Genomic DNA, 15,459 nt, shown 5'->3' with positions numbered 1-15,459 from the left:
ATTTGCATTTTAAAGGATGAAGTTGCAGTAACCTGAGCTTCTGGGAGTTTTGGCAGGTGTGTGCTGGTGAGTTTTAAGCGGTGGGTTTTGCTTTATATATGTATATTTAAACCTCGATTGTGACAGCCGTGTAATCTGACGGGGGGGGGGTGTCTTTTGGGGCAAAAGTTTAATGGTGTCTGATTTGGAAGGAAAGCGAGTTTTCATTACTGGAAGGCAACCTGGTGGACGTTTGATAGCCAAAAATACAATGTGCAGCCAGCCTCAGTGGGCTCTGAATAATGAAGACTGTTCTCTTGCAAAGTTCCCTTGCAAGGCTGGTAACATGGTTTGGTTTTTGTAATACTCCATATTTTGGAGAGGGGGAAATAAATAATGAGTTCCATCTTTGTTGAGGTTGCCACTGATTTGTTAGACACCTGCAACTCTCCAGTGAGGCAGAAGTTTCCTTTATCAGGCTGAATGTGCCCTGCCCCCCCCCCCCCGGTACAGGTTTCTCCATGACTTCAAGTTTGTTTCCTTATTCTGAGGCCACCAAGGAAGAGCTCTTTGTGCCAGATTCTTGTCTGCGTGAGGTAAAGCCTTTGCAGAGTGTCCCCGGGGACATTTGATCCTAATCGGGTTGGAGAATTTTTTTGTAAAGCCAATTGCTGGTCCTGCCCTTGTTTCCTGAACGCAGAAATCCCTCTTCAAGATGGAAAAGGGTGGGGTGGGGGGGACCTGTTTGCATGCAAAGTGTGCAGAGGGAAGATTTTGAAGCACCCTCTTATCCGTCTAATTTCTTCCCCCTCCTTCTCAAAAAGAGATGCTCTTCTTTCAATAATAATAGTAATTGTAAGTTTTGATTTGCAAAGCAGCTTGCTGTCAGCACAGGTGGTGTGGAGCGTAAATCAGGGAGGGCTCCTTTCGCCATGGCCTCTTTCATGTGGCTTCTCAGGGGCTTGCAGTTCCTGGCATGTTCTGAGCAACAGGTGCAGCATCAAATTCGAGCACCTGGCAGCCTGTTTTTTTCACAGCTACCAGGGTCTCCTCCTGTTTCTAAGTTGGTGCGCTAGACTTCAAAGGCTGAGGAGCCAGATCACAGCGGGTTTCGTTTTTTGTCACGGTTCCAAATTCATCACGGGCACCTTCTTTTCCGGGCCACATCCACTTTCTGCACGTAAGATGGTGAAAAAGTGAAAAACCTAGGTGCGTGAATCAGTTGAGTCTATCATTATAAAATGGGGGGATTTCATCGTAGTTTAATATGAGCTCATCCTGTGGAAGTGGTGTTCAATAACGAGGATGCCATCCCGAAGATGTCTACTTGGTCTGTTTTGTTTTACTGGAATTAAAACAACAAAGAATGTGGTTTACTAAAAAAAAGAAAAAAAGAAGTCCCTTTGGATTCAGTGGTAAAGATGCGTGTAGCCTCAGTTACAAAAGGGACCTACTTTTCATTACATCTCACCCAAATACCCTCCATTAGGAGAAACTGCTGTTGGCAGGCTAAAGCAAGGGGCAAATTGTCTGACAATCAGAACTAGGAAAAATCCCAGGTGGCTGATCTGGGCTTCTTGAAATCTGATGTTGACAGCTCAATAACTTTGTGCCTGGTCTCTAATTATTGGAAACTTGTGTGTGTGTTTGTGTCTTGTTGACAGCATGGAGTACAGAGTTGATTGCCATGTCGACTTCTTCAGAAGTCTTTCAGGCGTAGCTTTCCTCATCATGCCATCCATGTAACTGTATGAAGCTTCACCTGTTTGATTTCTGCCTTCTGCATAGCTGTTAAAGGCAGGGGGAGGGGAGTGTGTGGCCACCATCTATAATACCACTAGATAGTTGTACATCTGGGTTGGAATCAACCTAGACCCACCTCCTTCAGGTGGGCTTGAGCACAAGCAGTTATTTCCAGCGGTTATCGCTGGAACGTCTTGGCCAATAAACAGTGGGGTTCTTTTTCCCTAGAGTGGGACGATAACCTCAACCATATGTTCCAAACCAACTGTAAAAATTGCACTCGTTGTTCCAAGCCCCCTTGATATCTGTAAGCCATCTTAGCTTTAAAACATGCATGAGCATCAGCAGCTACTGTTTTCGGTTCCGAAGTTAGGAACCCCTCCATGGTTAATTTGCACTAACCGTAATCATGTACAGAGACAGTGATCCATCCTTACTGTTTTGGCTTTCCGGCAGGGGGTGCTCTTGAGCAGTCTAGTCTGTGAACGCAGGGAGTATTTTAAGCAAGGAGCTAGTAGGTCATATTGTTAGTCCCCAGTTGATTTCTCTAAACTAGGGGTATGAAATCTTTCGCCCCCTCCATACACTAGCCAGCATAGCCAATGCTGTGAGCATTCAGATTTTCTGACCACTGTTGGGGAAAGTTTGCTGGGCTTGAGCGATGATCTGTCTAACCCAGAACAACTACACCAATGTAGATTTGTGTACACACACATAAGCATTAATCCTCAGGCTAACTCTGGAATAACTCCAAACTAATGAGATTTATCCAGATGTGCTTCAAGGTAGTTTATGCTTCCTGGTGTCTGTCTTTCTCTGAAACAAGGAATGTGGAGGCACGGCACCTGAATGCCCCAGCTGTGAAATGCAAGAGAGGCCAACTTGTACCAAGATAGGTCCATCTGTAAAAAAAAATTAAAAGCAAACAAGCCCACGAATGTACAAGAGGTAGCCGTGCCTCCATTGCTTGTTTGTGATGTGCCACAGAAGCCATTTGTGTTTGGGAAAATAACAAGGCTCTGGAAAGGGCTGGCTGAGCTGGAGAGGTGAATGCGTTGTTATGGAAAGACTGCACCCATTAACTGTTCTTGGACGGCTGGGGAGGGCTGTGTGCGAGAAGCAGTACACAGGGTGCCGTTGCACCCAGGCAAGGCAAGCTCCTGGCATTTGGAGCCTCTGTTGGAGGCAACTGTGCAACTTACAAGCCCCATTGGATGCTGTGAGTCCCTTAGTGCAACACACAAATGCCCGGTTTTCCCATACAGTGGTACCTCGGGTTACATACGCTTCAGGTTACAGACTCCCCTAACCCGGAAATAGTACCTCGGGTTAAGAACTTTGCTTCAGGATGAGAACAGAAATCGTGCTCTGGTGGCACAGCGGCAGCAGGAGGCCCCATTAGCTAAAGTGGTCTTCAGGTTAAGAACAGTTTCATGTTAAGAACGGACCTCCAGAACGAATTAAGTACGTAACCAGAGGTACCACTGTGGTTCAGTTGGCCGGTCCCTGAGGCTTTGGGGGAAGAGTTTTGGTCCAGAGTTTGCATGAACACAAAAGATGTCTTTCTGCAGCATCCCAAAGAGCAAGGTGAAATCCTACTTTGGGAAAGAGTTGCAGAACCTATGCTGGTGTATCCAAACCGCTCTGTAGAAACATAAAAGTAGAACCCTAGAAATTATTGAACCTAATGCAGCCATGCACATTCATTTAAATAGGTCTGCTCTGAGTACAACTTAGCTGAATACAGCCCTACGTTTTGGCAGCAGGATAGCAATCTGCCCTGACATAAACAAGGTTGTGAGAATAGTCTTCTTTGTTAAAACCCGTGACTATCTACCCCGTGTCATGCTGGTAACAGTCATAAAGGGGATGAACTGTGGGTGTGGTATTGCCGGCATGTTTTGCATGCCACCTGGCCAGGAAAGCCCTTGCTGCCCTGCTTTTCTGCCTTGAGCAAAAATCGTACACTAGCATCGAGCATGTCACCTGCTCAGTATTTATATATCAACACTGCTGGAAGGTACGGCTATGGTGGCTGGTTGGAAGGGCTGCTAGAGCGAATAAAGGGGACAAAACCCATTGCACAAGCTAGCAGCCCTGTTTGCATCCAGAAAATCTCCTGCGCTACCTTTCGAAAGCTCTTCATACAGAGAAGATAGTAAGCAAATGTATGGAATCTCTACAGAAGGCAAGTGTAGAGCTGTGAGATTCCTTTAGAGTCTATGGGGCAGGGCAGGAGTTGCAGGGAGTATTTCCTGACCCCTGAATTGTCCAAATTTAGTGTGTTTTCAGAGCATTGTCAATGATGCGTTCCCTTTTCCTGGACCTGTGACGGCTGCTTGTCTCACCTGAGTAGATCAACCTCTGGACCTGGGGTAGCCAAGGTGTACTAACTTCTTGGTGATGTTAGACACCAGCAACATCAGCCCCAGCCAGCAGCCAGCATATGCAAGGGCCAGGCATGATGGGAATTAGAGTCCAGCAACATTAGGAGGGGACCACATTGCCTATCCCTCCTCCATGGGACTCCTTCAGTCTATAAACAGAAATATCAATAGAAAGTTAGCATTATCTGTCACACCATTCGACTGATGCTCTCACCTTGCAGCCTTCTTTCCCCGTTCCTCCTTTTGCTAAGAGGCCTCCTTGTTTGAGAAGCCCCAGTGGTATTGGCTGTCATCTTGTGCTCTGCCATCCCAGCCGCAATCCCTGAGATTTGATCTCCAGCGAGTGTAATGGAACTATCTCGATTTGTACTACCAAGGGAGATGGCCCTCTTGCATTTGCAGACGTCAGGCCTTCCTCTGGGGGGGAAGAGAGCTAATAAATACTATGTCACAAGGAAGAGCCCAGGGTAGCATCTGTTGCTGTGTTAGAGCACTGTAAATCCTAACAAGCTTTAACAATTAAGTACCAGGGTTCTATTTTTAGGGCAGCAGAATAACGAGCCTATGTGGCAGCAAGGAAGCTGGGAGTGTGGCAGCACACTGGTATCAAGCAGCGAATGTTCTTCTTTAGAAAGCAATAGATTGGGGCTTGCCCACCCACTCGTTGGGCAAATGGAACCTTTGGCCCTGATCAGTGTTCGAAATTAGCCAGGCGCATTTTGAACCTGGCTAACGGCCACTTGCAACCAACTGAAGATGCCTGGGTGCCAGGAAGGCGCCTGACATTTCCACCATCTGGTGGTTTGTGCCTGGGGATCACTGGATCTTGACTGTTTTTACACACTAATACCACATCCTGTAGATTTCTATCAGTTATATTTTATCTGCACAATCGGAATGAATTTCAGGAGCCGAAATGCTTTTTCTGTGCAGGCTGAGCTGGAGCAGTGAACAATCTTGTAGTTAAACGCTGTGGCTTGTCTTCAGTTACCCCACCCCACTGCCTTGCTCACAGTTACGGAGAATATTCTTATATTATGAATGGTCTGTGTCACCATTCAGAAAAAGAGGTCGGAATAAGCCAATATATATGTGAGCTGTCCCTGGATCAAGTGACTTTCCTTCTTTACGTTCTCAAAAGTTCTTCAGCTATCTCAAGGTTGTCTTCTGATCTAGCCAGATGTTTAGCTGACAAGCCATCATGGTCAGTCCATCGTTTGAAAAATAAGACTTTAGTGCTGTCTTGCCCCAAAATGACAACTAGACATTCTGCTTTGGTGGCTGTAATCTTGGATTAAGAGAGCCTAGTTTATAGATCTGAATGTCTAACACTGGTGATGGCAACTCCCTTGCAGATGCCACTGGAGTGGCAAACTGTCAGAAACCCTGGGGGCTTCTTCTGCCACTTCCTGCCCTGGAAGGAAGTGTGTTGCGAAGGTCGACATTTGGGTGCCCATTCAGGTAACTGAAACGGACCCTTATTTGTGACCTGTTCTCACTACAGCCGAAGCACCTGCCATTCCACCGGCTTCCTCTGCCCACGTGGTTCTCTGCTCTGCCACAGGGATGTGGCGTGTGCTTCCTGCCACTCTTTCTAAACTGGGCAAGGAGGGAGGGCATCCTGGTTCAGTTCAGTGGGAGAACCTTCTTTTCCAGAGGCCGGCTGAACCAACAGCAGCTTAACAGAGGGATTGCGGTTCTGACCGGTCCGTAGCCGCAGTTGTCCCAGTACCACTGCAAGCAAAGAGGAGTTTGTTTCCCGCCAAGGAGAGCTCCTTAACCTTGTCCTTGGAACTCTGCGTATCTCTGCATTCCGTGATCCTTTACTGCCCATTAAAGCTCCTTCACCAAACAGAATCTAACCTTTAAAGGTCTGCGATATGAATGACATTATCAACTTGCCGCAACTTGCTTACTGTCTTGGTTTTCGCCTGGGCCAAAAACTCCTGTTACGTCTCCTCTTCCACAGGGCGGGGGGGCATTTGCTGCTAAACCCCCACAGAGCGTACTTTCAGCATGAGGGTGCCTCTTGGGGGGTAAAGGCACCCTGATTTATTGTATCTTGTCTGTGCCAGTGCTTAAATTGCTGCCCAGCTTGAGCCTCAAGAGATAAGGACAGCCCTTCAGAAGAAGCACTTTTTTAAGGTCAATGTGAGCAGTGATCAGGCAAAGGTGTGACTCAACAGATAATCCTTTCTTTCTTTCTTTTTTTACAATCTTCCTCTTCATTACGTGCATGAGAGATGCATGGAGCAAGAGTGTCTCTCAAGCTTTCCCCCTCCTAGAATCAGCCAGCCGTAAATCGTATGAAATACGTTTTGCAAAACGACAGCATTTCCCTCTCAGTTTTGTAGGTGTGCTGTCCATCGTTAAGGGGGTAGGAAGCGAAAAGAAAAATGCATGTGAACTACCGTATTTTTACTCTGTAAGACCACAAGACGCACCTAGTTTTTGGAGGAGGAAAACAAGAAAAAAAATATTCTGAATCTCAGAAGCCATAACAGCAAGAGGGATCGCTGCGCAGTGAAAGCTTCTGGGATAGCTGCATAGCCTGCGTTCGCTCCATAAGACGCACACACATTTCCCCTTACTTTTTAGGAGGGAAAAAGTGAGTCTTATAGAGCAAAAAATACGGTACTTACTGTTAGTGATGTCTGACTATGGATTATAGTTTCCAAGCCCTACTCTTTTCTTGATAGGAAGGAAACAGCCTAATATCCGAGAGCACTTAAGTCCACACTGTTGTTATGTTCCACACTTTTGATTGTGGGAATATTGAGAGATCCGGAATCAGGGAAGATTAGGATGAAAGGAAGAGCTGAAGGTCTGGAGGTGGACTTGGGAAGTCCCAAGCATTGCGGAATCTCTAAACAGCATCAGTCAAGGACTTGAGTCCAGCCTCGGTACCTTGGTGGTCTTGCCTCTGTGTCCCTCCCAGTGTTGTTAGACTCTCCCACCAGCCCTGGCCCAGTAATTCCTGGATTATGGGAGTTGTGCTCCAGCAAGATCTGTAGGGCCACAGTTTCCCCAGCCCTGGTTCAAACCCATTGGATAACTACCTTTTGTGTTTGGAATAAAAAGTCCTTAAAACTTCTCCCCAGGCTCCTATGCTGTCCCTTCACTTCCAGAACATGGCTGCTTGCACAAATGCCTTTTGGCATCTCCATTTTGTCCTCAACCAGCAGGAGTGACGCCCAAATGGGAAGGCATCTGTTTCCCCATTCCTCCTCCTATTTATTTACCGTATTCTTTGCTCTATAAGACTCACTTTTTCCCTCCTAAAAAGTAAGGGAGAATGTGTGTGCGTCTTATGGAGTGAATGCAGGCTGCGCAGCTATCCCAGAAGCCAGAACAGCAAGAGGGATTGCTGCTTTCGCTGCGCAGGCGATCCCTCTTGCTGTTCTGGCTTCTGAGATTCAGAATATTTTTTTTCTTGTTTTCCTCCTCCAAAAACTAGGTGCGTCTTGTGGTCTGGTGCGTCTTATAGAACAAAAAATACGGTATATTTCATCCCCTCTCGCTCTCTCCCCTCACTCATCCATCTGTGGAACGTTCTCCCTCAGGAGGTTGTGGGTTCTCCTTCCTTGGAGGCTTTTAAGCAGAGGTTGGATGGCCATCTGTCATGGATACTTAAACTGAGGTTCCTGCACTGCAGGGGGTTGGACTAGATGACCCCTGGGGTCCCTTCCTACTCTACAATTCTATGATCCCCATCCAAATGCCTGCACTGGTGAGCCAGCTTCAGGCAGTCCACATGGGCCCTCCTCAAGGAAGTAAATAGTGTGAACAAGCATACCCATTCCCTTAAGGAGCATGTGTTTTCTCCTGCAAGCTGCTAGGCACGCCTCTTGGGTCCTATATAAGCTGGCTGTTTGGGGGTGGTTTTGCTGGAGGTGGGGCGATGTGATTTTTGCTTTCCTCCTTGCCTTTGAAGCTCATCCTCTGTTGGCACAAGCCAGGATCATTGTCTCAGCTTCAAAGTTAAAAGGATCTTGTGTTGGTTGGTTGCCCAGTTCTGCTGTCGGTTGCATTCTCCGCATTACCAAGGAAACTGTTGCCTAAGGCTTGTGCCCACAGCAGGTTCCCAGCAAATTTGTGCGAGGTGGAAGAATAAGAGTGGAAATGAGCTCACCCAGCTGCATGCCTCCTATTAGGCAAGGAACAATAAACATCGCCCACGCACAACAGTCATGATGCAGACAACAGGAGGGTCTTTCCTATTGTGTCTTTCCACCCAGTGATCATGCACCTGTTGGATATCGGATCAGACGGCTAGGAAATAAATCCTTTAAAAATAATGGTGCCTTTTCAACAAAAATGACCATCGCCATGCACAATGCCCCATAACCAGCTAGATCTACAGACCTTGTTCTTGCTGTTAGCCAGGGGTGTCAGAGACTAGATGTTGCAAAAGAGCGATCCCTGGCAGTCTCTTTTAAGTTGGCTGCATGTTGCATCTGCCTCTAGTCAACAGTGGCATCCAGTAAAATGCTGGCGCCGTGCATTTTACAAAGGCAATGGAGGTGTTTTCATTTAACCCAAAGTGCTGTTATTACCCCAAGGAGGTGCGTATCTCTAGGAATGCCCAGAGTTGGTGCTTGGCTCTGTTTCCTGCTGATTTGTTTATTAAATTTATATATCGCCCTTCATCCGAAGATCCCAGAATGGTTCACAAGATGAAAATACAGGATAAAATTTCCTACAAAATTCCTTCCTCCCATGAACAAAAGGTGCCCCACAAATGTGTAAAGGCCTCCTTTGAGCAGAGGACTCCTTTGCATGAATGAAATAGGCTGGCATGCCTACATGTATGGGAAACTGAAGAAACTGTTTGCATGAATGGGGGCCAATATTTTGATGAGATGAGCAGGGCAGGCCCTATCATTGGGCATAACAAGTCAGCAATCGCTGGGGGCAGCAGCAAGGTGTTGGAGAACCAGGCTCTTGTGTGTCGTGTGACACCCCTCAGCAACCCTCCTGCTACCCTCAGATGCTTCACCTATATTGTCAGGATGCAGGATTCAGCTGCTGGTCCTGTTAGCATCCCCCTGGTGTTGGGGACAGGGGGTGGCATCTTGTCCCTTGCTTCAGGTCCTGGGCCAGCCCTGTTTGTAAGGGCGCTCGCCAGCAGCAGGGCTCCCTTTTCCCCTTCCACTTTCATAGCAGCCATTTAGCCACTGACGTCTCCTGCTAACCAGCTACCGGACGTGTCTCTAGACTAGGAACACCCACCCTGCCAGCTGTTGGCTGGTGCCCTTTGAGACTGGTTGGGTGGGAGGTAGGGAGGCCAACAGCAGGTGGAGCTAGAGAGTTGAACAGCAGGTGCAGGCAGGGCTAATGAGAAGCAGAGCTAACCAATTTTGCCCCCATCCTACAAGGGGGCAACACTGAAATTAAAGAGTTAGACGACAACAGGCAATACCACTCGCCTGGGCTGTGCATAAGGCAAGGGGCTGGCCGAGGTTACACTGAGATTGGTGGGGCAGTGCCCCAGTTTCCCTAACAGGCCAGCTGCTCCCTCTCAGAGGACATTATAGGACCGACTATCCCATAACTGACAGCCGACTCTCTTCTCTTTTCCCTCTCCCCTTTCCTCCTAGAGATGCCCTGTATCCAAACCCAATATGGGACCTTGCTTCAGAGCGGAGGCCCCTGTGAGCGCTACCCAGCGGACCTCTTGACCCCTGAGCTTGGCAAACCCACCATGGACCTGGTTAACACAGAGATCACTGCCGCCGCCACCTCTCTGCCCAGCTTCAGCACCTTCATGGACAATTACACCGGCGAATTTGACGCTTTCCTCTACCAGATCCCAGCCGCCAACCCCACGGCCGCCTCCTTCAAGCTGGAGGATTTCCAAGTGTACGGCTGCTACCCCGGCTCCTTCAGCAGCCAGCTGGACGAGACGATGTCCTCCAGCGGCTCGGACTATTACGGCAGCCCCTGCTCCGTCCCTTCCCCTTCCACGCCAAGCTACCAGACTTCCCAGGCGCCATCTTGGGAGAACTCCTTTGGGGCCTATTCCCCCACGCACGCCTACGAGGGCATGAGGCCTTGGGCGTCGGCGGCAACGGAGCCTCCCAAAAGTAGTTCTGCCCAGCCCTCCTACTTCTCCTTCGGCCCCTCGGCTCACAGCCCCGGGGTCCCTCCGCAGAGCCCCCTGAAGATGCAGCCGCCCACCCACCAACACTTGGTGGACGGAGACGTCTTCTCTCTTCCACAACCTTCCTCGTCGGTCAGCTTTTCCCCTTTGCCGCTCAGCCAGGCCTCGCCGGTCCTGGACGGCTCCGGCTTAATGGACAGTTCGCTCTCGCCAAGCAAGGCACACAGCCCAGGGTCCAACGAGGGGCGCTGTGCCGTGTGTGGAGACAACGCCTCGTGCCAACACTATGGTGTCCGGACCTGCGAAGGCTGCAAGGGGTTTTTCAAGGTAAGAAGAACAACTTTCTGGCTCGCCCTCAAAACTGAGAACATTCTCATGTGCTGGTGGTGGTGTTTTTCAAGCTATATCTATGTTTAATGCACTTAACTCCCCCTCCCCAAAGGATTCTGGGAATTGTAGCTTGCTATGGGTGCTGGGAATAGCTCTGTGAAAGAGTAAACTATAGTTCCCATGATACTTTTTCTTTTAAAAAAGGGAGAGTCGTGTGCTTTAAATGTATGGGGCGTGCTTCTGTCTGCTGGATGCTGCTAGGCAAGGCATTCCAGTCCTCCATGTGTCTCTAGAGGCAGTGCAAAGCATGCTGGGACTTTTTGGAGGAGGAGGCGAGAGGGAGGAAGCCTCTTCTGTTGACTGCTACAGGGATGAGTCATCGGACCTTTCCCTGGCCTCTCCAAATAAAGGAGGTCTTTGTGAGAGCTCTCTGTCCCCTCACAGGGGTAGGTGGCAAGAGCATTTTTGGAAGGTTGGAGATGAGCTTTCTGCAGGCTACGGGACCTTTAGGAAGCCCTCCATCTCTCAGAGGCTGAAAAGTTCGCATTTGTTCCATCTAGTAACTTTCCACAATTAAACCCACAAAAGTTAGGAATGGTGTTGTTTCCTGGAGTGCAGAATTCCTTTCTGCTGCAAGCAACAGCCTGCACACATCTCCACAAGTAAATAGACCAGAGCAGGCATGGGTGGGAAGGGGACATGTGGCCCTCCAGAAATTGTGAGACTCCAACTTCGATCGGCCCCAGCCAGCCTGGCTCAATGGTCAAAGGGATGATGGGAGTTGTAGTCCAACAATATCTTGAGGGCCATATGCTACTTGTCCCTGGACTAGGCCCTGGCTCTTAGCTGAAAGTTCAGGGAGATGCTTAAGTAGCCAAGCAGTCTCTATGTATTAAGCCCTCAGTATTGATCTCCTGGGACGTGGGTGGCGCTGTGGGTTAAACCACAGAGCCTAGGACTTGCCAATCAGAAGGTCAGCGGTTCAAATCCCCGCGACGGGGTGAGCTCCCGTTTCTCAGTCCCAGCTCCTGCCAACCTAGCAGTTTGAAAGCACGTCAAAGTGCAAGTAGATAAATAGGTACTGCTCCGGCGGGAAGGTAAACGGCGTTTCCGTGCGCTGCTCTGGTTCGCCAGAAGCGGCTTAGTCATGCTAGCCACATGACCCAGAAGCTGTACGCCGGCTCCCTCAGCCAATAAAGCAAAATGAGCGCCGCAACCCTAGAGTCGGTCATGACTGGACCTAATGGTCAGGGGTCCCCTTACCTTTATTGATCTCCTGGCCAAGAAAGACCTACCCTGATTATGGTTCTGAGAATTCAGCAGGGGAATTCTGAGAACTTCCTCCTCCCTGCAAATCTTCTCTCTGGAATCAAGTTGATTTAATATATGTATTCTGCTTATAATAGATAATAGAACCATAGATTTGGAAGGGACCCTTAGGAACATCAAGTCTGACCCCCTGCTACGTAGCTGTCCCATACAGGGTTCGAATCTGCAGCCTTGGCGTTATCAGCACCATGCTCTAACAACAAACACTGCGATCGATAAACAACAAGAACAAATTAATCAAACACAGTAGCGTATAGACCACTGTTTCCCAACCTTGGGTCTCCAGCTGTTTTTGCACTACAGCTCCCATCATCCCTAGCTAGCAAGACCAGTGGTCAGGAATGATGGGAACTGTAGTCCAAAAGCAGCTGGAGACCCAAGGTTGGGAAACACTGGTAGACCAAGCAACAACAAATTAATGAAAACAATTTAATTGGATTAACTGTAGTGACTCTGGAGCAAGGGCCTGTGGCCAGGAGGAGGCTGATCTGCTAACAGCACAACCCTCCTCCCCATTTCCTAAAGTTCCCACTTCTACTGTAGTTTTGGAAAATTATAAACATATACATTTAGAAGCTTGGAGGTGATAAACTTCAGGACACAAAACCTCAGTGACAGAGGAGTAGGGAGGGAGTTAGTGAACAGAAGCAGGTCTTGCAAACCAAACCAAGAGGGCCTTCTGGCGGTTCCCTCACTGCGAGAAGCCAAGTTACAGGGAACCAGGCAGAGGGCCTTCTCGGTAGTGGCACCCACCCTGTGGAACGCCCTCCCACCAGATGTCAAGAGAAGAACAACTACCAGACTTTTAGAAGACATCTGAAGGCAGCCGTGTTTAGGGAAGCTTTTAATGTTTAACAGACCACTGTATTTTAATATTTTGCTGGAGGCCGCCCAGAGTAGCTGGGGAAACCCGGCCAGATGAGCGGGGTATAAATAATAAATTGTTGTTGTTGTTGTTTATTTATTATGGACCCTGGCATTTCTACAAGAGAGGCAGTGCCTGAGCACCCTGTAAGTCTAGGAACTTAAAAAAAGTCCTTTAAGTCTAGGTACTTAAAAGCAGCATATGTGTCTAAGGGTATATCTGTATTACAAACCTGTTTTGTTTAGCACCACTTGAAGTCTCGTGACTCCTTCCACGGGACCCGTAGCTTTGTGAAGATGCTGCAAAGTCATTTTGTTTGTTTGTTTGTTTGTTTAACCCTTATATGCCAAAATGGCTTCTGAGTCCTTTTACAACTATGGAATCCGTTACAAAATCTATGCATAAGTAAATTACACAGAGCATTGCAGCATCTGTCATTAAAATGTACAATAAATCAAGGCAGTTAAAAAGCATGATAATCAAAACATAGCTGAAACAATAAGGTCAAGTTCAGGGAAATGTGTCCCTGAGCAAATGGGTCTGCAGGATCCGTCGGAACGCCAATACTGATGGGGTCTCTCACATCTCGGCAAGGAGGGTATTCCACAACACTGGTGCCACAAGGATAAAGCCCGTCTCCATGTTACCACAAGCTAATAATCATCTGGCCGTGGCAAAACTTAACCAGGTTCCATTTGCTGATCACAATGTCCTTACTGGGCAGTGGAGAGGAAGAAATTCCCTATGAGATTCTTAGCTTGCCTCCCCATTGCAGCCAAAGCGACGGAATAGCTGCGATACCAACTTGTTTGTGGGTAGACGTGGCCTCATGCCAATTGTCAAACGGCCAGATCTCCGAATTTGCAAAGCTGTGGGTGGGTGGCTGGGGACATTTTGAATCCTGAAACTTTCTGAGCTAATTCTCTTGGCCAAACTTGAATGGCGGGGATCCATGTTGTCCCTGTCGCTTTGAAGCAGCCATGTGACCCGTTGCTTGTAATTCAGGTACTTTACTCCTGTAAAATAGCCGGGAGGAGGAGGTGGCAGCATAGTAAATGCTTGTTTACTTACAAGATTTATATAATTTTTGGCTGGGCGTGCAGCAGACCCAACATTCAGCTGCTTCAAAATGCTCAGATTTCTACCCAGAGTTGTTTGATTTGCATTTTGAACGGCCCCATTTGGGATGTGTGACTTTCTAACTTGTCCCACGACCGAGAGCTTCAAATATTATTATTGTTATTATTATTATTATTATTATTATTAATTTTTATTTATACCCCGCCCTCCCCAGCCAAGGGCGGCCTCGGGGCGGCTAACAAGCAATAATAATAGATAGGTAGCCGTGTTGGTCTGCCATAGTCAAAATAAAAAAATTCCTTCCAGTAGCACCTTAAAGACCAACTAAGTTAGTTCTTGGTATGAGCTTTCGTGTGCATGCACACTTCTTCAGATACACATCTGAAGAAGTGTGCATGCACACGAAAGCTCATACCAAGAACTAACTTAGTTGGTCTTTAAGGTGCTACTGGAAGGAAGCAATAATAAAAACAAGTTGAATGATTACAACTTAAAAACAAGATTAAAATACAACATTAAAATATTGAAACATGAAAATATTAGCAGCCTCATCACAGGAGGAGAAAGAAAAAAGAAAGAAAGAGGGGGAGGGAATCAAATTGGCTCCAAGCCAAAGGCCAGGTGGAACAACTCTGTCTTACAGGCCCTGCGGAAAGAAATCAGATCCTGCAGGGCCCTGGTCTCATGAGACAGAGCGTTCCACCAGGCAGGGGCCAGTGCTGAAAAGGCCCTGGCTCTGGTTGAAGCTAATCTAACTTCCTTAGGGCCCGGGACCACTAGGTTGTTGCTATTTATGGACCGTAAGGTCCTCCGTGGGGCATACCAGGAGAGGCGGTCCCGTAGGTACGAGGGTCCTAGGCAGTGAAGGGCTTTAAAGGTCAAAACCAGCACCTTAAATCTGACCCTGTACTCCACCGGGAGCCAGTGCAGTTTGAAAAGCACTGGGTGAATATGCTCCCATGGCAGAGACCCTGTGAGGAGCCTCGCTGCTGCATTCTGCACCCACTGGAGTTTCTAGGACAGCTTCAAGGGCAGCCCCGTGTAGAGCGAATTACAGTAGTCAAGCCTGGAGGTGACCGTCGCATGGATCACTGTGGCCAGGTCGGGGCAGGAAAGGTAAGGGATGCGGCTGCTCAGACCTGCCCCCTTTTTAATGCATATTGCATTAAACTGTTCTCCAGTTGCATGAATGCAGAAAGACCCAGATCTTATGCATACCACACAAAGACCTTTCAGACTTTTAGTGGTTGACGTGAGCCAATCGCAGATCTTGGAGAGAGGTACGCTTCGGTTTCTCTGACGTCAGACCTTCTCAGTGCCATTTCCATCTTTCATCACCCCATTTCTGTGGCATTATGGTAACAGTAATAATAATAATAATAATAATAATAATAATTTTATTATTTGCACCCCGCCCATCTGGCTGGGTTTCCCCAGCCACTCTGGGCAGCTTCCACAGAAACCAAAAGTACACTAAAATATCACACATTAAAAACTTCCCTGAACAGGGCTGCCTTAAGATGACTTCTGAATGTCAGGTAGTTGTTTATCGCTTTGACATCTGGTGGGAGGGCGTTCCACAGGGCGGGTGCCACTACCAAGAAGGCCCTCTGCCTGGTTCCCTGTAGCTTTGCTTCTCGCAA

General features: G+C 48.0%; 1 protein-coding gene across 3 annotated transcripts in view; it reads left to right on the top strand.

Annotated features, from left to right (window-relative positions):
• NR4A1 (nuclear receptor subfamily 4 group A member 1) overlaps positions 1–15,459 on the top strand; it is a 42,741-nt gene that overhangs the window by 19,767 nt on the left and 7,515 nt on the right. For all 3 annotated transcript variants that reach the window (XM_083490104.1, XM_083490105.1, XM_083490106.1), the window contains exon 2: positions 9,710–10,539. In XM_083490104.1, coding sequence (XP_083346230.1) covers positions 9,710–10,539 — 830 coding nt within the window. The remainder of the gene's footprint in view (positions 1–9,709; positions 10,540–15,459) is intronic.

This window comes from Podarcis liolepis (genome assembly GCF_965112155.1).
Source record: "Podarcis liolepis genome assembly, chromosome: 2".
NCBI classification, from domain to species: Eukaryota; Metazoa; Chordata; class Lepidosauria; order Squamata; family Lacertidae; genus Podarcis; species Podarcis liolepis.
Note: the sequence above shows the minus strand (reverse complement) of the source record. Positions and strands in the feature narration are given on the sequence as shown.